This window comes from Hyaloscypha bicolor (genome assembly GCF_002865645.1).
Source record: "Hyaloscypha bicolor E unplaced genomic scaffold K444scaffold_57, whole genome shotgun sequence".
Classification (NCBI taxonomy): Eukaryota; Fungi; Ascomycota; class Leotiomycetes; order Helotiales; family Hyaloscyphaceae; genus Hyaloscypha; species Hyaloscypha bicolor.
In genome coordinates this window covers 449,732-473,147 of record NW_020194559.1, presented here as the reverse complement: position 1 = coordinate 473,147, position 23,416 = coordinate 449,732, and the positions used below count along the sequence as shown (strand labels likewise).

Sequence of the window (23,416 nt, the reverse complement as noted above, 5' to 3'; positions counted from 1 at the left end):
TACTTATTATAAAAAAGATAAAAAGTATAAGTTAATATAAAAATTATAATTAAATAAAATTATTAATTAAATATAAGCTTATAAGATTTCTTATAAATATAATTCTATTATTTCTATTATTATAATAATAATATTAAGAATAATTCTTTAGTTAATATATTAAATAATTAGTAATTATATTAATATAATATACTTTTCTTTATTATTATAAGCTTAAATAACGAGTTTGATTTTCTTTTAGCTTTTTTTAATATCTTTATTCTTAATTTTATTAATAAATCTAGAATTAAAGATATATATTTCTTTTAGTATTTAAGATTTAAAAATAAATTTAAATATATTATTTTTTAAGAAGCTAATAACTTTAATTTAATAAGAGTTTTTATATTAAATATTATTTTATAAAAATATTATAATATTAGAATTCTTATAAAATTATTCTTTATTATATTTTAAGAAATTAAAGAATAAAAAAGTATTTATATTACTTTTTCTTTTACTTTTATTATTACTTTTATTATAATATAATTCGAGGTTATATTTAGAATTATTAGTATTAACTTATGTATTTAATATATAAAAAAGTTTTATAAATATTAAATAAAAAGTTATATTATTATAAAATAAAACTAGTATATAAAACTCTTTATTTATAGCTATAAGTTTATATAATTTCTTTTTATTACTAAATTAATTAGTATTTCTTTTATATTATATAAGAATCTTTGAATTTAGTAAAAATTTATAAATATTAGTTATATTAGACTTATTTCAAGTATTTAGGGCATTTGTAACTTAATATTTAGCTTAAAGCTTTTAAATTTCTTTTATTGCCTTTTTAAGAGCTATTAATTATTATAAAATAAAAAGTAATAAGGTATTGTATTTAGTTATTTAAAGTAAAGTACTAATTTATAATAAGAAGATCGGGCTTAAAAGGGCTAACCGAGCTTAGTAATGCGCCAACTTTGCAAAATTTTTATTACCTCATTCCTCAGGCACCAAGCAGCGAAATAATACTATTCCCCCCCTTGAATACTTATAGTGGGTCCAATATTCGCCACACTCTCATGCTTTACTCATACTACCTCTCACCCTATTTCTAGCCAATCAGAGTGCGGAGAAGCTTCTAGCTTGCCTGCATAGCTATATTATAAATATGGCAGAATATATAGCTTTTACTGGCTATACTTTACTTGCTTTAAGGTATATCCTCAATTTTTTAATGGATTTACAAGATTCACGCTTTACTATAATACTACCTTATTATAGTAACCTCTATAACGTAGATACTCCACTATCTATATAGCTTCGCTCTCTTCCTCTCTCTCCCCCTGATTTGCAAAAGACTATATAGTTATGGGACTTTCGCAATGGCCCTAGGCCTCAAATTCACGAATTATAGCCTAGTACTTAGTCTTGGGACTTATGTGACCTTCTTCCAGACTCTCTTGAGTCTATACTATCTCCTCTCTTTATTTCCGACTCTCAAGCAGATTCCTCTCAAGAGTTCTCTCAAGGGAGTAATACCTTGTCCGATTAGCGAAGAACCGATTATATATATAATAAGCGTCTCCAAATCCAAATAGCTCTCCTTTTCAAGATATTACTGCCTCAAATAAAGGAGACTCCGGATATTACTGATAACCAAATCTACTATATAAAGCACTATTGCCTTACTTCACAAAAAACGAGAGCAGAGAAACACGCAAAGCTTTATACTCCTGAGAAAATAGAGCTTAAGAAATGGTTACTTTCTTCTTATTATTATTATTATGTGGCATACTCAAAGATCCCACACTTCCTTCCCCAATTAGGGGATAAGCAGGCTATTCGCATAGCTATAAACAGTATTAATTACTGTTGCCGTATATTACGAAAGAAGGGGTTCTCAGATGATCCTAAAGTCTGCCAGGAGAGGCTAGACTTAGTAGAGAACGGAAGTATATGGCCATACTCATGCGTATAGCAGGTCTGCTTTACGGATAAGGTATAGGCATTTGGTGAAGCTTATACGAGCTCATATATTACCTGCTTAAAGGATAGAAACGATCGCTTATTTCCTGAGTATATAAGGCACAAGTACTCCAAGCTTTCTGCATGGATATTCTGGGGAAGTATAGTTAATGGGAAGAAGGGGCCCTTTCTCTTTTAGGAGAAGAAGTGGGGCTCGATTAATTCCATATAATATAATTACAAAATCCTCTTAATAATAGAGCAGTTCTTTTGTGACCACTCACTTAGCCGGTATAGGTTTTGGCAAGATAATGCTTCTTCTTATTGCTTGCGAGATAAAACTAAACTTGCTCCTTTGCCATATTTCTATAATTCAAGCTCCTTGATACTTACCGGACTTGAATCTTATTGAGCATATATGGAATTGGATAAATAATTGAATAGAGGAGCACTATTGGGAAGTACGCTACTAGCCGGATAAGATCCACTTGGATTAACTTTGCAAGATTATACAAGATGCGTGGGACACAGTACCAGACAAGTATATCCAGGGGTTATATAATAGCTGGTGGAGACGCTATAAGGCTGTAAAGGAAGCTCATGGTGGGCCTACAAAGTACTAAGGTATAGACTATAAAGTAGAGAAGAAAGTGGGAATAGCTTCAATTGAACTGGAAAGCGGTGAAGACTCAATTGCGTGTCTTTAGTGGAGTGATGTGGGTGTGGAGATGGTGGCGAATATTGGACCCACTATAAGTATTCAAGGGGGGGGATAGTAAAGGATTTACTTTTACGTGATCACTCCGGGCGGAAAACCAAAAGTTACCCCACCAAATCCCGCTATAAAATTTTGCTAAAGTACGGGTAAGATAACAAGCATAAAAAAACAAGTAGGAAAGACAGATAATACTTGTTAAGATCATTTGCCGGCGGAAACTAATATTACGCAAAGATATGTACCGATTACGCGACAAGATACTCTTAAGGAGGCCCGGGAAAATCTTAATAGGGGCAGTACCAAAATAACTGAGACTCGGATTCGGTGGGCAGCCGGGATTTGAAAATGGTGCTCAATATAAGGTATGAGGCAGCAACAGTGTGGGCAAAAACTACTCAAGCTACTCAAGCTACTCTAGAGTAGTCTTGAGTAGAGTAGAGTAGAGTTTGAGTAGCGTAATATGGTACTTGAGTAGAGTAGAGTAGAGTACTACTCTAGAGTAACTCAAGAGTAGTCACGTGCAAGTCACGTAAATATAATAAATCGATATTTATTTAATTATTAATAAATAAATAAGGTACATATTAAGTAGCACTATATAATTTTAGCTAGAGCTTATATAAGGCTACTTAAATACCACTTTTCTTTTATAAAAACCAGATTTCCCTCCTCGAAATCTTTCTTTTCCTGCTTTTTTTCTTCTCCTTTTACTTCTTCTAATTCGTCTTTAAATAACCCCCAGCTTTTTAAGTAAGATATTATCTTAATAGTACTCTTATTAAGTCTATTATATAATTTAAATAATAAGAGTACCTTGAGAGAAGAGTTTGCCCTTAATAGCTAAGGAAGCCTATGAATATATTAAGGTTCTAGCTTGCTTACTAAGCCTTGCCACTACTTAATTGGGCAGTGCAGTAGCGCTAGACTCGGGCTACCCCGGAGCCTTACCTAATTAGGCTAGTGTGTCACGTGTAACATCACGTGGAGTATCACGTGCATACTACTCAACTACTCTAGAATATTCTAGAGTAGTTGAGTAGAGTATTGAGTAGAGTATGAGTAGTGAGAAATTTATTTGAGTAGAATATGAGTAGGCCCCACTACTCTACTCTACTCTACTCATTTCCCACACTGGGCAGCAAAACTTGAACTTGTATCTAATTGCCTATGGCGCGAATATACATATTCGTTACTTTCTTTCCTTCAAAATCTTGCTTCCCTCGAGTGAAAGGTGTTTGCTGACGTGACGATCGCCCGTCGATCTCTGGAAGACCCAGATCTTCAACGCAATACAGCTAGGGGTGCTATTGCAAGTTGAGCCCGAAAATATTCAGAGATTTCTTCTACTTGTGGTGTCGTGACATTTGAATTTCCATCCACACATAACATGATTCTTGGCGAAGTCATCCAGAATTGCTGGAGAAAGAGATACAGCTCAATTGTCCAGCTCGAATATACAATTACTGCAGACTTGTGTACTGGTCTCAAAATTGCACCAGTCATGGATAATCGCGAGTTGGAACTCCGGCTCAAAAGAGTGCCAGGAATTCTTGCAGAAGAACGCAAATATAGATTTGTGGTGACGAGATACAACCCGCAGATGGTAATGCAGTCGAGAAAGTGACTCACCATAATAGCAGGTGTATAGGAGCATTGTCGAAAGGTTAATTGAGAACATAATCATATTTGATATTGATTGTGATGAGCAAAGAGTTCCGGATGGATAAAAACAAGCCACAACGGAAGGTCATCCGATGAGAGTCACCCTAAAATTGCTCCCTCGCGATCAATTCGCCATTGAGAATCATACCAAAGTGAGACATCACAAAACTCTGCCCTTTTCTCCTTAAGGCCATGATCATCCTCAAAAAGGCTACCGGGCTGGTTGTGAATGGACACTCTCGGAGCATGACAGAGTTCGACAGGGCTCTGTCCTGTGGGCTGATGAACCCATCTCGTGCGACCTTAATATGATCATCCGGGGGTTCAGAGCAGAGTCCCAAGAAGCCACACAGTAATACATACTCATCATAATTTCTAATGTACAGCTGACCGGCGAATAGATTGAGCTGTCTAACGATATGGGGGGCTGACCAGGATTCGGGGATGGCCGGAATAGCGCAAAAGGAGAGGTCCTCCAACGTCCGCGCAGAAACATTGAGGCGTGGGGAATACACGTGCAAGATCACGTGCTGGTGCTTGCGAATACAGGGCAGGAGTTCGTGAGCCTCGAGCGGGCTCAGCACCACATAATTGATCGTATCTCCGCTTTTGCAGCTTACCATCCAATGAACCGGCCTTAAATAAGAATCTAGGAGTTGTTCATCCGAAGCTTGAACTGTTTGGGCGAAGTCTGTTGTGACAACTAAATCTTCTGGCCATGTTGATTCGTAGTAGTTGAGTGCAGTGGTGTTGCGAAGAGTATCAAAAGCCGGTCGAAAAGCGTCCGAAGACCGCTCAAAGACACCATGTCTAATAAAGAGCCGGACATCAGGATGGACGTAGTGTATCCGAGGTGTTAACGCTGCTGGGAGCTCAACCTGCTGCTCCCGTTCGTTCTCTGGAGAGAGCTCTCGCTCCTGTTCCTCATGCAGAGCTGCCGTATTGAACGATGCAATATCAAATTCTCGGCACTTGACTCGGATGTCCGCCAGTTGTTGCTTACGTCCCATGAGTGGTTCCTCCATCACGTTATGCAATAGGATCTGCTCCTCATGCTGTGGCCCCCCATTCCCGTATCTCTCTTGAAGACTTTGCGCCTCTCTCTCAAGCAGGTATTTAGCTAGGTATCCCGAAACCCGCCCCTCTGCGTTTACCAATGGCAGTGAGCATGCTGCATGGCGGCGCTGGTGTCGCAACCCCTGTGTTGCCCATAACGCGATGCTTTTCCTCGCGTGGGAGCAGGTGCCTGCGATGCACCATTGCAATACATCGGCTACCTCAATTATGCCGTGGCTTCTGCCACTGGATTCAAGGATCTGCCGGTGAACCTCCATCGAGCTGCAAAATACGACAGACTGCCCCTTCCCGAGTTTTCGCATCCGCATACAAGCTATCAACAATCAGCGTGAAACGAGGAATTCTGCTATCTGGAGTTACCTTGCACGAGTCGGTCCTTGGTAAGACCAGGGCCCAGCGTCACGATGGCTCGATAGTTCTCCGGCATTCTGAGGTCTGTCCCTCTCGTGTGGGCTTCGTCAAGGTAAACCAGGCATTGGTCCAGTTGCTTTGAGAAGGGCGATACCTGTAACGGCTCCGACGTTCCATCACGGCTCAAGACGCAAATATCGTTACGGACATTAAAGAATATTGCTGCCTGCGCTCCGGAATCGGGCACGCTTGAGAGCCATATACGAGCCATCTCCTCGTTCTGGAGCTCTAGCACCTGCGCCCCAACATCGAGGATGACGCGGACCGGAGGATCTAATGTCGAAGCCATCCTTACCAGCACTTCGGCGTCGAGAGCTCCTGTGCCAGAAGCCTGACAGATATCTACGACAGAATTCTCACGCCTTAGTAGGCAATCCAGTACTGCGGCGTTTGTCGAGAGCTGCGGCGGTAGATCACACTGGCTAATGGATAATGGCAAGATATATCTACTGTCATTCGTTCCGCTAAAGCCCGTAGTGGGATGTCCCTTTTCTCGCGCGATGTCCCAGCCGGATGACGACAGCTTGTGAGGAAACTCCTTCATCTCTGTCGGGAAAACAATGTTTGACATGTAGAAATTGACGACCCTTATGGCGAATCGTAATGGCGGAAACACTTCTCGGCAGCACTGCCCCGTATTGCTGAGGTTAATCCCAGGTAATTGCCTAAATGCCATCGGAAGCTGTGGAGCATCTTGCACCCAATATGCGTATTCTTCTGCGGCGTGGTCGGACTGTAGTAGCGCTTCAAAACTAGCATGTATCTGTTGGTCTGAGAGACCACCGTAATAGTACGATAGGCAAGTCAGAACAATAGTAGCATCAGGGTGACTGAACTCGGCTCGTGGTGCTGGACTATCCTTTGCATGATATGGAACTGCAAGCATTGTCCGCGAAGGATCAAGACCATAGTGGACGCGCCACCGTTTTTGCGCCAGGCAAAACTTGAGGACCCCTATAGCGAATAGGCCCTTCAAAAGAAGGAGGCCTTTCTCCACTGGCTCCGAACCTGCTGCGAATTTCTGTAGCGATTGTGTGGCAGTTGCGCTCCACGTCGGGTCGATGAGAAATTCGAATAAAGCACTTCGAATGCTCCGGGGAAGGCTCCATACAGGCAGACCAGGGACGCCATTATCACATACCTGACGCGCCACCATTCTTAGTAGTACATCACCGGCTCGGGCCTCGAGGATTCGGACTCTGGGGAAGCTCCCAGGCTGTGCGAGGATCACTTCCAAGCCATGGGGGAACAAGTCAAGTACCTGGTGCGCACAGCGGCCTAAGAGCCTTAGGACGTACTGGATGATGGCCCAACGATCTGGACTGAACTCAATAGCGCGTTGCATTCCCATTGTGTAGATCAGCTCGAATCGCACACTTAGGATCTCGTCGCTCTCGTCGAGGATGTCACGCGAATGTTCTCGGAGCCACTCTTGTGTCCGAATCAAGATGTTGCCCAGTTCTGAGTTGCCAGACAGGAGTCGTTCGAAACCCATCAGCTCGAAGGAGAGGATATGTTCTGGCTGTACGAGAATTATGCCACCGGCACGCATGCACTCTTCGAGCAAATCACGGATCTGAAGCGCTTGGGGTATATCCAAGTTCAGAGACCGCGAGATTGGCATGTAGAAGACGCGCCGGTTCAGCAGGCCACCAAGCTTCTTCCTCAATAACTGGAACATCTGCATTGCCAGGGGTTTGAGAACGACAATCCTAACAAGCTGTGTCTTGTCTGCGAGAGCTGCGGCAGCTATGGGAACGATAACAGACGACTTCCCCAACCCCATATTTAGCTGCATGACAGAATTCGATCCCGAAGATGGCGACATCATTTCTCGCGAAATCTGAGCTTGGTCCTGACGTATCAAGATGTTGTTTTCGATTTCCAGAAGGAGCCATTGAGGGAAGTCCAGCGGATCCCAGTCTCGATGGCCAGGATTCTTGAGTTCGCCTAAGAGCTCAGCCATGTTACCAGCAGACGCAAGAAGACGCTCTGCACGTTGAAGGGTTGTAATTGCGAGTCCGTACTGTACAATTGACATTTTCCAGAGTGGTGGGAGAGCGTCTACCTTGTCGCTTGCCAAGTGTGAGAGGATCGAGGTTTTGGATACGCGTGGCAGCATGCGTGCCTCCCTGACGGTATTCCAACTGCCAGTCTGCAAATGGCTACAAATCGTCCCATAGACGTCATCTACATGGCGCTGAGCTTGCTTCAAATATGATCTCAACCGCCTAGATAACCCCGCTGGTGGTTTCAGCTCCACGGATGTCTCTTCACCCAACGCTTCAAAACTCTTGAGCAGATCTCCGGCGTATCGCTCTTCATGGCCAGAGGAGCATCGAGAAGAAACACGAGCCAGTAGCTGTTTGAGTTTGCTATGATCGGCATTTCCTTTGTCGTCACAGAAAATCCATGTATCAAAGGCCCCTTTATCGGCAGGAGGGAGACCCGGAGCAGGATTTCTTGTGAGGTCGTCGAAAGTAACATGTGCTCGCCTAGAAATGTACCCATTAAAAGGCAAGGAAAAGGAATACCCCTCCAGGTTTTTATGCCAAGTAGGTAACGCGCTCAGGGTAATTTGTGCCTGCTCGATGTATTCTTTGAAGTGGGCATTCCGGTGCCAGCTCTGGAAGCAGGTACGCGCACTTCTAGTTGCCGCGTCCACCGAGATGTATGTGCTGTGATTGACGTCTGAAGGAGTAGAGATATCGGCTTCAGGCCACTGCAATATAAGATCATTCACAAACATTCTGATCTGCTCCTCCTTCGCTATGCAATGTTGATCCCTTCGGCGCTCATCGGCCAGGTAGTAATCCTCATCAGGAAGTCTTGGCAAGTTGCACTCAGGGCATTCGTAAAATTGCCGGACGTGTCCTTCTGCCACGCTAACTAATGTTTCTCGCACTGGCCTGTAGCCCTCCGAAAGCTGAAACACTGCATAGCTAGGTGGCTGTAGAGCGCGAAGTCTAGGGGTGGTCGCAAAGGCCAGGAGGGTCTGAACAAGTTCCTGCTTTGCGTGTCTTGAGTACGATAAAGTTGACAGCAAGATCATAATCTTGTACTTGTCCCATTTAACCACGCTCCGGGAGAATATGTGCTGGAGGGTGCACAAGTGGTCGGGAAGAAATTCGGCTGGAGCATCGAGCCATTTGAGGTCGAAGCCCACTGTTAAGTCATCTTCATATCCAGGGCCACGGATCGGTTCACCCCACGATTCTACCTCGGAGAGTAATTGCGAGTGGACCACGAGGTTCGTAGACCAGTCATCGACAAGCTTCGCAGTGCGACAAGTTTGAAGTTCTCGGGTGCTATCAAGGACCTGATCTCGGGAGGCGTAGACGATGTCGTAGTCCGTCGTATAAGACTCTGCACCGAAGCCATGCACTTGGAACGAAGAATCGCGAATAGCAGCCCTTTCAAGCAGGTCTTGCTCGCCGCTTGTATCCGAAATAAGCAGCTGTGCGGGTTGTTCCTGGAAGACATGAAACAACTTGGCTTGATTCAAGACTGATCTCACTTGTTGATAGAAAGCGCAATGCTGAGAGAGGGGAGACAGCTTCTCCCACTCCACTTGCTGCATCACCCGCAGATAATCTGGGTAGTACTGACGCCGCGGAGTTAACCGCGTAAGCATTTCCAGAAGCTCAACATCCGCAGGTTCGAGCTTGACAAAAGATCGAGTGGCTGCGCCTGCGAGACCATCGAGCGCTTCCTCGGTGCCTGTCCTCCCAGTGAGCTGATCGATCAGACAGTGTGCCGTTGTTGCGTGGAGATATAACCGGAAGAGTCTGCTCTGAAGGCTACCGTTGTCGACGAGTCGTCCGAGTTGACTATCAATGGAGTAGGAGTGATACTTGACGTGAATGGCAGCAGCTGTATCAATCATAACCCGGACGTGATAGCCATCTGGCAGGAAGGAGACCTTGCCGTGTGGGATAATAACGGACCGAGAAGGCCTTTCAATCTCACGCAAAACAAGCTTGTTCACCAGCCCCGTCAATGTACCAAAAGACTGCCGTTCGTCCACCACCGTTCCCCGGAATTGCTTCGACTCAAGCAAGCTTCCGCAACCCTTTAGATGAAAGTCAAGCTTTAATCGCGGTAACTGTACCTCTAGCGCTCCCGTTTCGTGGTTCAGGATTATATGGATATGGGTTGCATGTTCCAGCGGGCTTAGGACGCGTGAGATGCTTTTGGCCGTGGGACTGCGAAGGTCTACAAGTGCTTTTGTGCCGTGGCTCAGAACGAACATCCCGTGATTATCAGCCCGCATCTGCCAATTGTCTGGCGAATGTATCCACATACGCGTCAACGGGCGCCACTCAACCGATCCGGTGCTTACTTCAAACCAATGTGCGTAGTCTTGCACGAGAGCCCGCGGGAAATCACCCTGCAACGAGTGCAAGGGAAGCACCTCACAGACTTGCTCTTGTCTTCGAGTCCGGATAATGAGCTCTGAACCGTACATTGCAAAGTGAACCTAAAATGAAATCAGTACCTCTGCTTCTAGGACGCCAGGGATGGAAGGGATTCCGAAGTACCTGCTGACCGCAAAGCTCATTCCGCGTCTCGAAATCCATTCCACTCATCGTGGATGGGACGACATCTAGAACTTTCTATTGGGTTATAAAGGTAAGCTCTACGGCATGCAATTGCAAGTGCAAATATCATACCTCGCCGAAAAGTCGACAGTAGGTTGTATGGAACTCATAAGGCCGAGGGAGCCTCGCGAGAGGTATGCCTTTGACCAGCAGGCTTCCATCCAAGGTGTTGTAGTGTACACTTACCGGAGAGTAGCCTCCTTCACTAGTTGTTCGAGTCACTAGCCACCTTTGGCTTGGGCTTTTCAAGGCTGTCCAAAGACTCCCTGGACGATATCCCGCCCAGAGTTGATGCACCGTGGGATCGATGCTTCGCCGATCTGTCAGAATTCTTTCCCGGAGAGCTGGTTCTAAGAGCTGAGAGAGCCTCATGAACCCTTGCAGCAGAGTTTTTACAGCTTGTGGCAGGTTTTCTGTCACGGCGGGGCAACGATCGTGCACAGTGATAGAGCATTCGGTAATGGCTGCGATGTCCTCGACTGAACTCAACATTTCCGAGACGTGACATCGATCGACATTGAAAGTGCCATGGCAAGTCAAGGCCATTTCGAGAACTCGGATATTTAGGGTCTTTGATTCCTCTGCGTCTTCACTCCCATGAAGGAGCCGACCCACTTCTCGAGTCCACCGCAATGTCACTTCACGTGCTCGCCTCAGGAGGAGGAAGCACCGATTGTGGACCTTTCCAAATGGGGACAGGGAGAGCAGTCGAGCTGCGAGAGCGATGAAAGTGCGAACTGCTCCCGCGCCTTGCCAATTCCCTTCGACGGCCCCAAGGGCTTCCTCCAGCACCAATAGGAGTGACATTCCGAATTCTTCTTCTTCCAAATCTATGTGCGACTCTCGACAAGGCTGCCCTCCTCCAGACGGGCCAACCTGCCAGGCCGCCTGAACTACCAACATGTACGTCTCTTCAGAGCTAAAGGTAAGGACACGAGGGACAAGCTCACGCGCCATATTGCGCCATTGAAGCCGATTCCCAGATCGCAAAGTTGCAAAAGCGTAGAACTCATGAAGATTTAGCGACCTCGGACACTCAGACTGCTTAGCAAGAACTTCATTAGATGTGTGTGTTGTCCCATCTAGTGCGAACTGCAGCTTCCGATACGGTCCAGGCGGGAGCTGGAACGTACAAATTCTCTGGACATCGCATCGACCAAGCAGATCTTTCGTCCACTGTCTCGACTTCGAATCATACATCGAATAAACCAGACCATTATTCACACAAATACTCTCTTCTGTGGCCTGGGGCACAGACTTGCTGCCGTAATGCGCCACAATGAACGGCTTCGCTGTGGATGCCAGCTGGAGTCTTGCAGGTTGAGATTTGAAGTATTTCTTTAAGCCATTAAAGTCATTCATGCAGTATACTTTCTCCTTGCTGCTTCGCTGGGAGCGGGGTTGAGCTGGTGAGAAAATATCGACAAGGAGACCGTACGTTGCATCTCGCCATTTGGCTATCGGCGTTGGCACTTCGAGCTCGAACACAGCTGTCTTCACCGCCAATTCTCCCAGTGGAAGTGGCCACTCGTGAACGGTGATCTGGAGACTGTTGGCAGTCGACTTCAACTGGCATTTTTGGCAATTGGGGCTGTGTCGAGACACTTGACGGTGTCGCTCCCAATGTCTCTCATAATCGCAAGTCCTGGCATTAGAATCCCGCATGAGCTCTTGATATTTCTGACGCATTTTCCCTAATTCGCTCCTTTTGCGATCCCGTTCTGCCTGGGCTGCAAGCTCAATTCTCTGGCGCAACACTTGATGGCGATGGGACTGTTCAAAGTATTGAACAGCAAAACTTGTTGTCGTGTTGACACCGTGGAAGATGGAGGGAAATCCTGGTGTCGCCTGATTCCTTCTCTGACGCAGATACTGCTCCACGCTGCTCAGCCGCTCCATTTGAGGCCTCTTGGGTAGCAACAATGGATCGAATAGTGATGGCGGAAACTCTGGGTTATATTTGCGCAATAGGGGGTAATGACGAATAGCACACTTATCTAGGGCGACCCAAAGATCCATCGAAGTAAGTAACATTAATGAGAGGGCTTCCGGATTGCCTGCATAAGTAGAACCCGCAACTTTCGTGTACTTTTCGATCAACTCAGCCAGAAGCGTGCAGGCATGTTGGGAGTCCAGATTCACATCCAGCCAGCCGGCAAGGCAGTCTTGCACCCACAGTTCCAGATCTGCGAGGCCTAGACGTGTGTCAACCTCTACCTCTAAGTGGTCGAGTTCCGGAAAGCTTGAGCTGCACTGCTTGATGCGTTGGCGGCAGCCAGACGTAAAATTGTCATGGCCTCCTGGCGCTGTCTTACGGGTTGCGATAGTCTGCAGATACGGACGCAGCTTTAAAAGACTCAACCCAGTATCTTGACAGAAAGACATTGCTGAGGAGTTCCAGCCTTCTTGTGTCCTGAAAGGATCCGGATTCTGCTCTATACTGCTCCATCTAGTAGCCAGTTCTCGATGGGAAGCTTCAATCGAGCTGTGGATATCCTGCATCCATGACGGTTCATCTCCCAGAGCGAGTTTTAGTGTCCGGCGACTAATCTTTGCCGCCATTATAAAGAGCAGATCGCTCGGCAGAGAAGCCTGCAAAGACCGCTGCAGGATGCGAGCCATGAAAAAGACCATGAATGATTTGTACCACATATGATCACCGTCTTCGCGCGTTGCAAGGCTGGTCTGCAGTGCAACGCGAAGCAGCAGCCAGAGGGGGGACCTACGCCAAGGTTTGAGTGCCCTATTCCACAAGACATCATCGCGTGTGTGCTTGTAAATACGAAGCACGTCAAACGACTGTCCAATACCGCGGAGGATACCGGTAAGCATCTCTATAACGAATTTTGGATGAACCGTGTCTCGAACCTCGATGGACTGCGACTGTGCTTTTGATACCACTGGCCATGCTTCCTGTGGTGTGTCGACATCCAAACGCGTTAGCAACTGGGCGAGCGCTTCGCGAAAGAAGTAATCCACCATCCTTTCCTGGCTTATTGCGATGGCTGGGCCGGGGAAACAACGCTTGAGCCGCCCTTTCGTCGCCATGACAGCCTGGGTCGTTGGAGACAGTTCGAAGGACTCGAAGGAAAATTGCTCCCCCAATTTTCGGACCACGAGGCCTGCATTCTGACCACGAATATGAACAGCGAGAACATCTGGTAAATTATTAGGTGAGTGGAAATTCTCTCGAGCTCTACTGCAAATACCTTGATCAGCCATCGATTCCAGTGTTGCTTCTACTTTTCCAGGTATCATGTCTCCAGATGGGTCCCTCAGCTCGAGCATCTTCCTCAGCATCCTGGTGCAAGCAGCCCATCTTCGACACTCGTGGGATGGGAGGTGAGCTTGAAACGATTTCAAAGCTGCCTCACATTCCAGTATCAGTGCAGAATCCTTGTCGACTCCGCTATCGTCTTCCTGAGGTAACTTTGGGGGGAGGAAGACGTGGTTGATGATATAAGGCAAGGCTTGAGCTTCCGCCATATTTCTTTTCGATGTATTGTCTGGTGTTGGTGTTTAGATATGCAACCGAGAAGAATGTCTTCGGGCCAAGGATTAGATTGACAACAAGATGTGTTGATATATAGTTGAAGCAGTTCTCAGTTCAAACAGCGCAACCTTTGTGGTGACGAGCGGATCACGTGTTACCAACGGTAGAGACCTGATATTACAACTCCTAATTGGTATGCGGTGTAATGGCTTGCAAGGTGGCGAATCGAGAAATCTGAGGCTGAGGAGTGCAGGAGATTCATCATCTGCAAAGATAAAAGGGCGAGATTGCATGATGGCGGATGGTTGATGGCTCGCTCGAAGACATCAGGAGCAGCGAGGTCTCTGGAACCGTGAATTATTGGAGGAAAGTGACGAGGCGACTCAGAGTAATGCTGTACGGCGTTCCAAAAGAATGAGAGAAATCAGTATAGTGAACTCAAAAATGATATGTGATCGATAAGTCCTATTGGAAGAGGAAAGGCGGTTCGCGACGTTTAATGTTCAGTCATTGGCCCCATGCGGTCGTTCAGCTGCCGATGGATCATCCCCCAGCCGCCGGGAAAATGTAAAACGACAGCCCCCCCCCGGAGGTCGATTAGACGTATTAATCGATTTTGGAGTTTTAATAATACCTAATTAGTTGCTTGTACTTACTTAAGTCCTTGTCTCGAATCAGATTTCCTAATATAGGTATAAGGAAGTTTGTATATAAGAGCTCTAATTTAGGTCGTGGAACAGGCGAGGCAATTATTGCGTACGAGGTAAATTAGTTCCAAGCGCTTGATTACTAAATTTTCAAGCTCTCATAGTGCCTTAAAAATTCTGACTTTCCTTACCTTCTTCAAATACTCTTAAATCTACTAATTATTATATAATAAAAACTTCATATCCTATTAGCTTATAATCTGGCTTTCTATAATATAAAAAAACAATTAAATTATAATAATTCTTTATACAGTAAATTAAACTTAAAGGAAAACCAGATTTTTTGGTGTTCCTTTCTACTTTAGGTTAGTCCGGCCCCCAATCGATACCCCGGCGGGGGGGTCGTTTTACATTTTTCTCAGCCGTTCGGTGAGGCTTGCGGCTCAGAAATGCTCTCACCCTACACATTTAGTTGCACCGCGGACCAACGAACTTCAGAGAAACGCTCATGCGGTAACAGCGGTGAGAGAATTATGAATCAAATCGTCAATGAGGCTCGCCTCAGCCATTCGTCTGGATAAGAATCAGCTATGGTCCTCGACAAACCGACTGGAATGGCTGCATAGATACGTGTCATGGCATGCTGCCTTGTACATTTTGATACTCATTTATGGCTATATTATCTCTGCTGCAAGCTATCCTGCAGTCTTTCCGCAGCCGGCTCTAGACTCGGGCAAAGGCACGCAGAATGATCCAATCGCCTCTCCCCGTAAGGGCTGCCGTGAGAAAGACTCTGATATAAACGAAAGATTTCCAAAAAGATCGGCGCTCCTTGATGGCGATTAGCAACAGCCTTGAGCAGAGACTGGCATAAATAAGAACGGACAAGTACCAGTACTGACCCTATCCTTGTCGCAAATATCAATCCCTTCTCCTGCTTTGTTGTGCAAGCTCTGTGGTCGTCTGCAAGCAACGCACAAAGCCGCTGTTGCAATCTCCAAAACGTTCTGCGCGGTCACGCGACTCCAGCTCCACTAAACAGATCTTGACCTCTGTTGGTAGTAGGTGTGTAAGTATTTCGGCTCGGTTGTTGAAGGTGAGTCTTTCTTGGTTAATCTATATTATCGTTAGAATGCCATGAAGTGAAGTGAGTCAGTGAAGTGAAATGTGCTGTCGAGGCTTAGGCCCTGTTTCGCACGGACGCACGTCTTTTGATTGCTAGCGTTTAATACTCAGTATTCAAAGTCAGTATTTGTATAATTAGAAGTGTTTCGCAAAATGCAATAACTCGATAACTATCGCAATTACGGAAGTTTCAGAATAATCTCCGGTGATCTTAAATCTCAAGGCTTACTTTTCTTTAGTGATTGCTTCCTATAATTATAGGGTATTAGAGCCTAATAATTATTTCTTTCCTAAGGCGAAAGTAATTAATTAATTGATTGCTTTATTATAGCTTTCCTACTAAGAAAGAATTCATAATAAAAATTGTACGAAAAGCGCAATATTTATATAATAATTAAAATATTATGCCTTAATTAGCTCGAATTCAGTATTAAACTTGTCCCAGAACAATCTCGTTGCATTAAGGGATGGCATAATTAATAATTAAATGGAAGTGTATAATGGAAACCTCCTAAAAGTAGGGTTTAAGGTATATATAGTTGCCTAAGGCCGAGCTTCGAACGCTCAGTTTTTTCAGAACCACCTATAGTAGGTGGTTCTGAAAAAACTGCGATTTGTATTGGAGCAAATACTGGTAATCAAATACCAGTGTTTGGTTGCTAGCATACAAAAATTTACGAAACACTCGAATTCGTAATAATCAAAAGCTAGTGTTCGATTGCTGACCAAATGCTAGCATTCAAAAGTTGCGAAACAGGGCCTTACGAGGTTAGAAGGGTTTAGTGGCCAACCGCCCAGACCACCCAACCGCCCAAAATCGCTACTTTCCAAAAATCATAATTTAATAACTACATAATATTCTACTATTAAATTAACTATTTTCTAAAGCTCTTTTGGCCTCTTAATATATTTGTAAAGAAAAATCACTATATCGAATTCGCGAATAATTCTAATAAGTTTTTAAAGAATATATAATTACAAATAATATATAATAATTATCTCGATTATAAAAAGGCTAAATTCATTTGAAAATGTGCGAGAAAGTTTGAAATTATATATGAAACCCTTTGAGATCGAATTAATAAAGTAAAACTAAAGCATTAAATATAAAGTTAAGATAATATTTATTAGTAAAATAAAAAGTAATTATTTAATAATATATTCGAAAATTAAAAGTATAAGGCTAGCTATTAATAATTTATTAGATTTAAAAAATAGTAATTAAGTTATTATAGATATAAGGAAAAGATTCAAAATAAATTAATATTAAAGATTTTTAAGTTACTATTTTAATCTTAAATCTCTAATTATATTATTACTTAATAAAAAATTAAAAAATTAAGATTTAAAGCAAAGTGTAAGGTTTTTTAAGCTCAAAATTAAGAATAATAAGAAAAACTAGCTAAATAAACTTTACTAGTTTTAAAAAACTTGCCTTTTACTAAGATTTTACTAAAATATACTTAATTACTAATATTATAAATAACTTTAATAATTAAAAGAATTAGTACTAATTTTTATAATATTAGTTTTTTATTTTTTATTATAATTTAGTTCTATTATCTTACTTCTAATATATTATATATATAATATAATATTTAAAATAACTTTAAAGATTAATTTTAAGCCTTATAAAAATAAGATTCTTAGTTATATTTTTAAGAAATATATAATTTCTAAGATTTTAAATAAAATAATAAGAATTTTACGAATTGAATATAATCTAAAAACATTCAAATAAGCTTTTTCTAATTAGAATATATTATATAATTAAAAAAAATTCTTGAAATTAAGAGAATTAAATTATATATTTTTAAGTTATTTATAAGTAATTATAATAATAATATAATTCTCTAAATATTTTTAATTAAGGAAATATTTTTCTATAATTAATAACTAATATAATATAAACTAGACTTCAGTTTTATTTAGAGAATAATATTAAAGGAAAAGAATTAAAAGTATTAATAGCTTATAAATATTATATAAAAGAAGCTAGATTATAAGGAAATTAAAATTATTACTTCTTATAAAATAATTTATAATATTATTAATAGCTTAAATAATAAGAATTATAAGTATTATATAAATAATATATAATATAAAAAATATAAAATAATAATTAAAAGTTTAAATTAAAGATAATTTCTTAATTAATATAATAAGCTAATATTATAAGACTTTTAAATTTGTATTATTATTAATATTATATAATATATAATATATTTAGCTAGTTTCTTTAAGTATTTAGAAAGCTTATTTATTACTTTTAAGTAGTTTCTTTTAATAAAAGAAAAGAAGTTTATTATTTTTTATTATTAGAGTCTATTAGTTTACTAGAAATATATAATACTATTATATAATATATATAAAATACTAGTATATTAAATTAGTAAAATAGTTTATATTTAGAAGTAAGAATTATAATATTATAGAATTAATATATAATTCCTAAATCTGCTAAGCTTAATAAAGTCTAATCTATTAATTAAGTTATTTATATAATATAAGGTTATATAATTATATTTTATTACCTATATTCCGTTTCTCGAGTCTTATAATTATATATATAATTTTCAAAGAAATAGCTATACTAATAAAATCTAATATAATTTCTTTTATAAAAGAATACTAATTCTTTTCTTTAAGAAAGTTTATTACTTTAAAACTAATATAAAGAATTAAAGAATTAAGTTATTAGTAAAAATAATTTAAGAAATCTTAGTTATATTATTAATATATTTAGATTTATATTTTATTATATAATTCTTTTACTTTAATTAATTTAATATAAGACTTTTTCAAGCCCTTATAATAGCTAGAAACTTTAATAATATTTTTATAAATCAAATTACTATACTTATTATTTATATATTTATTATATAATATATTATAATATTATATATAAATATATAAAATTATATATAAAATTATATATAAAATTATAATTAGATTTAAAAAGATTATAAAAAGAAATATTATATAATAAGTATATAATTATTAAATAATATAAGCTTCTAATAAATAAGAAGCTTTTAGCTAAATTAAAATAAAATTATATTAATTAAAATAAGTTATTTTTATAATTTAAGAACTTGTATAATTCTTATTTAAATAAATAAATTAAGTCTTAATATCTTTTATTATTAGTTTCTTTTTTTCTTTTTTTAGCTTTAAAGCTTTTTAATTAGCTAAATATTAAATATATTTTTATATATTAAAATTATTAATTATAAATTTTAATAAATATTTATTATATAATACTTTAATATAATATAATTTATAATTTATAAATATTAGAATTAATTCTTTAAGCTTTATAAAAGAAACTAATAAATTAAATTATTTTATATTTTATATTAAAATATATTATTACTTTTAACTTATAATATAATATTATATTATTAGTAAAAACTTAAGCTTATAGCTAGAACTTATTTCAAAAATTAATATTAATATTAAGTAAATATAATATAATAAATCTTGTTTTAAGTAATTAATTTCAAATAATTAAAAGTTTATAAAAATTATATAATTTTAATAAAGAGAAATTAAAGAAGTAAATATTAGTAAAAATTTTTTTAAGTAAATTAAATAAAGAGAAATAAAATAAGAAGTAATTAAATAAAAGAAAATTATTAAAATATAAAGCTTAAAAAAAGAAATAAGTTTTTATTTATTATTTAAAGACTTTATTATATAATATATTTATAATTATATCTTTTTTCTTTCTTTATTTTAAAATATTTCCCAAAAATATTTTCCTTAATTTTCTTTTTTAATACTTTATATATAAGAATATTTTTAATAAGTTTAGCTAATTTAAATATAAGTAATATAATATAAAAATCTCTTATTATAATAGGAAATTAAAAAATAGTTATATAGCTAGTTATATATTTTCAATTATATATTTCCTTTTATATATAGCTTTCTCTTTTTCTCTTTCTTTTCTTATATTTATAATATTCTGAATTCTCGGGTTCTTATATATATATTTTAGTTTTCTTATATATTTTTCTTTATTATTTATTTAATTTACTTAATTTACTTAATTTAAAACTTTTATATTAAAGTATTTTTTTAATTAATCTTATAATATTTTTCTTTATATTTTAAGATATAAAAGAAATTATTATTAATATTTTAAATAATAATCTAGTATTCTTTAATAATAACTTTTATTATATAACTTCTTCTTTTCTTTTTTTATTATTTATAAAGCTTTTTACTTAGTTTTATTAAGCCCGAACTAAGCTTAAATAAAAAGCTTTTCTAATTCAGTAAAAAGAAAAAAGAAAGCTAAATTTCTTATTCTTTTATTATATAATATATAAGCTATTAAATTAAATTAAAGTTAAAACTTTCAAAAGCAAGTAATTTAGGCTTATTTTTTCTTATATTTATTATTTAATTATATAAGCTAAGAATTGTTTCTTATATAATAATTATAACTAGTATTAGGAAAAATTAATTTCTTTACTTTCTCTTATTATTTATTATTTTAAATAAATAAATTCAAGTTTAAGTTTTAAAAAGAAATTATATAATTAGCTTTTTTTAAAGTTTAAAAGAATTATATCTAGTTATTTAATAAAGAGTTTAATTCTTTTTATATCTTCTTAATTTTATATTTTCAATATATATATATATATATATTCTTTTTTTATTAATTATATAATACTTATATTATTTTAGGAAATAATATTAAATATAAGGTCTTTAAAACAAACTTTTTAAAACTTAAATATTAGAATAATAACTTAATATAAGCCTTTATTATTAATAAGTTTATAACTAGTATTTTAAGAAAGAAATATAACTAAATATATAAAGAAGCTAGTTCTTTAAACTGGAAAATATAAGACTTGAATAATTATAGCTTAGAAATAGAAATAACTTTTTTTATAAGATTTAAAAAAGCTTTCTTTTAGAAAAGTTTATATAATAAGAGATTTTTTATTTTATTTAATTATATTAATTTAAAATAATATTTATAAAAAATAATAACTTTATTTAAAAAAAGCTTTTAATAATATTAAAAGAAATATAAAACTATTTTAATATTATTTAAGTTATTTAAAGTATTATATAATAAAGAAAAAATCTATTTTTCTTGCTTTTTTTTCTAATTCTTTCTTTAATAAAGTTTACTTTTCCTTAATTAAAAGCTATTAAAAAGAGAAATACCTGAATTTACAAAGCTATATTTTATTATATAATTAAGTAACCCAAGAAATAAGTTCTTTTATTAAGCTATTTCTTTATTTTTAATTAAAGTTTATTTCTAGTTTACTAAAGTAATTAAAGCTAAGTATATAAAAGTTAAGCTTATTATAAAAGTAAAGATCTTTTAGTCTTTCTTAAAACTAGTAATATATTATATAATATTTACTCAATTTATATATTAATTATAATAATAAGAATAAAGTAATAAAATAAGGCTTAAAGCTCTAAGATTTTAGTATCTTATAAAATCTAAAGCTAAAAAGAAAAGAAGTAAAATATAGTAGTAAATAAATAAATATAATTAAAACTATTAAAATACTAAGCTTGGTTTAAATCTTAGCTTAATACCTTAGCTAAAACTAACTTATAATACTTATATAATACTAGCTATTATATTAATACTTCTTTTAACTAAGTCTTAGTTTTATTAAAAAAAGTTCTTTTTCTTTTTCTTTTTCTTTTTCTTTAATTTATATTTTCTAATTTCCTAAAAATTATATATTAATATATAAATTAATAATTTTTAATTTTTAAATATAAAAATATATTTCTTATTAAGCTTTAAGAGTTTAAGAACTTTATAAAAGAAAAAGACATAATTTAGAACTTAATAAGTTATATTTTTAAAGAAAAGAAAAGCTTAAATAATTATATATAAAAGCAAATATAATTTTTTTTGAATCTAGAAATATTTAATTAAGAAAATAAGCTAAGAAGTAAATTAAAGAAAATTATACTTATATTAAAAAGAATTATAAAGGCCAAGAAAGTAAAAATTAAGCTCTAATTATAAAAGAAATAAAGAAAGTTATTTTACTTACTTAAAATATATTATATAATAAAAGAATTAGAAAAATAAGTTAAGTTTAAGAATTTAGAAAAGGGAAAAAAGAATTTGAAAAAGAAATAAGGCTTCTTAATTTAATTTAATACTAAAAGATTTTATACTTATTATATAATACTTTAAAACTAATTAAACTTCCTTTTTTTAGTTTTTAAATACTTTATATAAAATAAATTATAATTATAAATAAAATTAAAAGAAGGCAAATATTAAAAGCTTAATATAAGTTATTAAATATTATATAAAAGCTAAGTAATTATATAATATAATAAAAAGAATATTTTGGCTAAAGTAATATTTAGGCTTTAAAATTTAATTATTTATATAATTTAAAAGAATTTAAGTTATTTCTTATTATTTCTCTCTTTTTATTATTATTAATATTTCTTGTATTATACGAAATTATATAATTATAATAAATATAACTATTTTATATTTTATATTACTTTTTTCTAGAAATCCTTAAATATTTCTTAAAAATGCCTTAATTATTTTAATAGATAATATAAGAAATATAAATATTAACTTAATTATTATATTATTTAATATAAATTATATAAAGTATAAAAAACTAACTCATATTTATTAAATTAAAATTATATTAATAATCTCAAGAAAAAGTAAAATATTAAAGATACTAGAAATATAAGAACCCTTAATTTCAATATTTAAGGAAATAAAATTAGTAAAATTAAAGATATTTTATTATTAAAAATTACTAGTAATAATAAATAATTATAATTTATTACTTTTTATATAAAGGAAATAATATATATTATTATAGTTATTAAAACAAGTTTAAATTACTAGATCTTATTAAACTTACTATTATTAAGTTATTATTTCATTTATTTTTAGAGCTTGAATAATATATAAAAGATATAAAATATATAAAATATATAAAGAGAAAATATATAATAAAAAGGGTATTTATAAGTTAAAGAAGAGGGTTAGGTAATTAAGAGCTTATTTTAAAGATATTTGAGACTATTAGTAACTAAAATGGAAGTATAAATAACTTAGATTAAGCTATAGTGAGTTATATAAAACTGTGATTTATGTAGTTATTTGGTAAAGTTGACGAAATATGTAGTAAATGCCTTAGAAATAAGGCGAAATGCGCTACTGACCCTTTTGGTCCTTTTGGTCGTTGTGGTCAACCAGAAGTACAGCCAATTTTACTATTTTTGGCCTCAGGCGGCAACAAGAAGATTTCTCTTCACTGGTACCACGTATCGAGAAGCACATGACCCTCTACTATGAGTCACTGCGGTATCCCTTCTCCTTCCCGCGGCAATGCTGCTTGAAAACTTTTTGATGATTCTGCTAGCTGGGAATACACCATCTTAACGTTGCCGACCCATAACTTCTCGATAGAATCCACTCATACATCATTGGATCAGCAAAATGTTAAATGTTCCGTATCAGCCACTCGACCGAAGTAGACGAGAAATCCGTCTCGTTATATTAAACGACGTGGGCAATACCGCCAACCTGTCAAATACAGCAGATTTACCTCTGAAATGCGAACTAATCACTACCTCACTCGATCTCTACAAAGTTGCACTTAGCAACTATACCGCATATGAAGTAAATAAACTTCGCAACGCTTTGGTACGTTCGTTTCTCAAGGACCGGCCATATTCAAGGGAG

The 23,416-nt window shown here is 36.5% G+C and overlaps 2 protein-coding genes across 2 annotated transcripts; one reads left to right on the top strand and one right to left on the bottom strand.

The window, feature by feature from the left end:
- Positions 1-1,552: 1,552 nt before the first annotated feature.
- Positions 1,553-1,969, top strand: K444DRAFT_527311 (uncharacterized protein; the record flags this gene model as incomplete). Its single annotated transcript, XM_024874626.1, has 1 exon — positions 1,553-1,969. A coding segment is annotated over one exon (417 nt), but the record flags the coding sequence as incomplete, so codon positions are not given.
- A 2,403-nt stretch (positions 1,970-4,372) lies between these two features.
- Positions 4,373-13,911, bottom strand: K444DRAFT_662899 (uncharacterized protein; the record flags this gene model as incomplete). Its single annotated transcript, XM_024886762.1, has 5 exons — positions 4,373-5,726; positions 5,774-10,304; positions 10,366-10,440; positions 10,498-13,583; positions 13,635-13,911. The coding sequence occupies 5 exons, from the start codon at positions 13,909-13,911 to the stop codon at positions 4,441-4,443; spliced, it is 9,255 nt and encodes a 3,084-aa protein (XP_024737824.1). The 3' UTR covers positions 4,373-4,440.
- Positions 13,912-23,416: the final 9,505 nt, after the last annotated feature.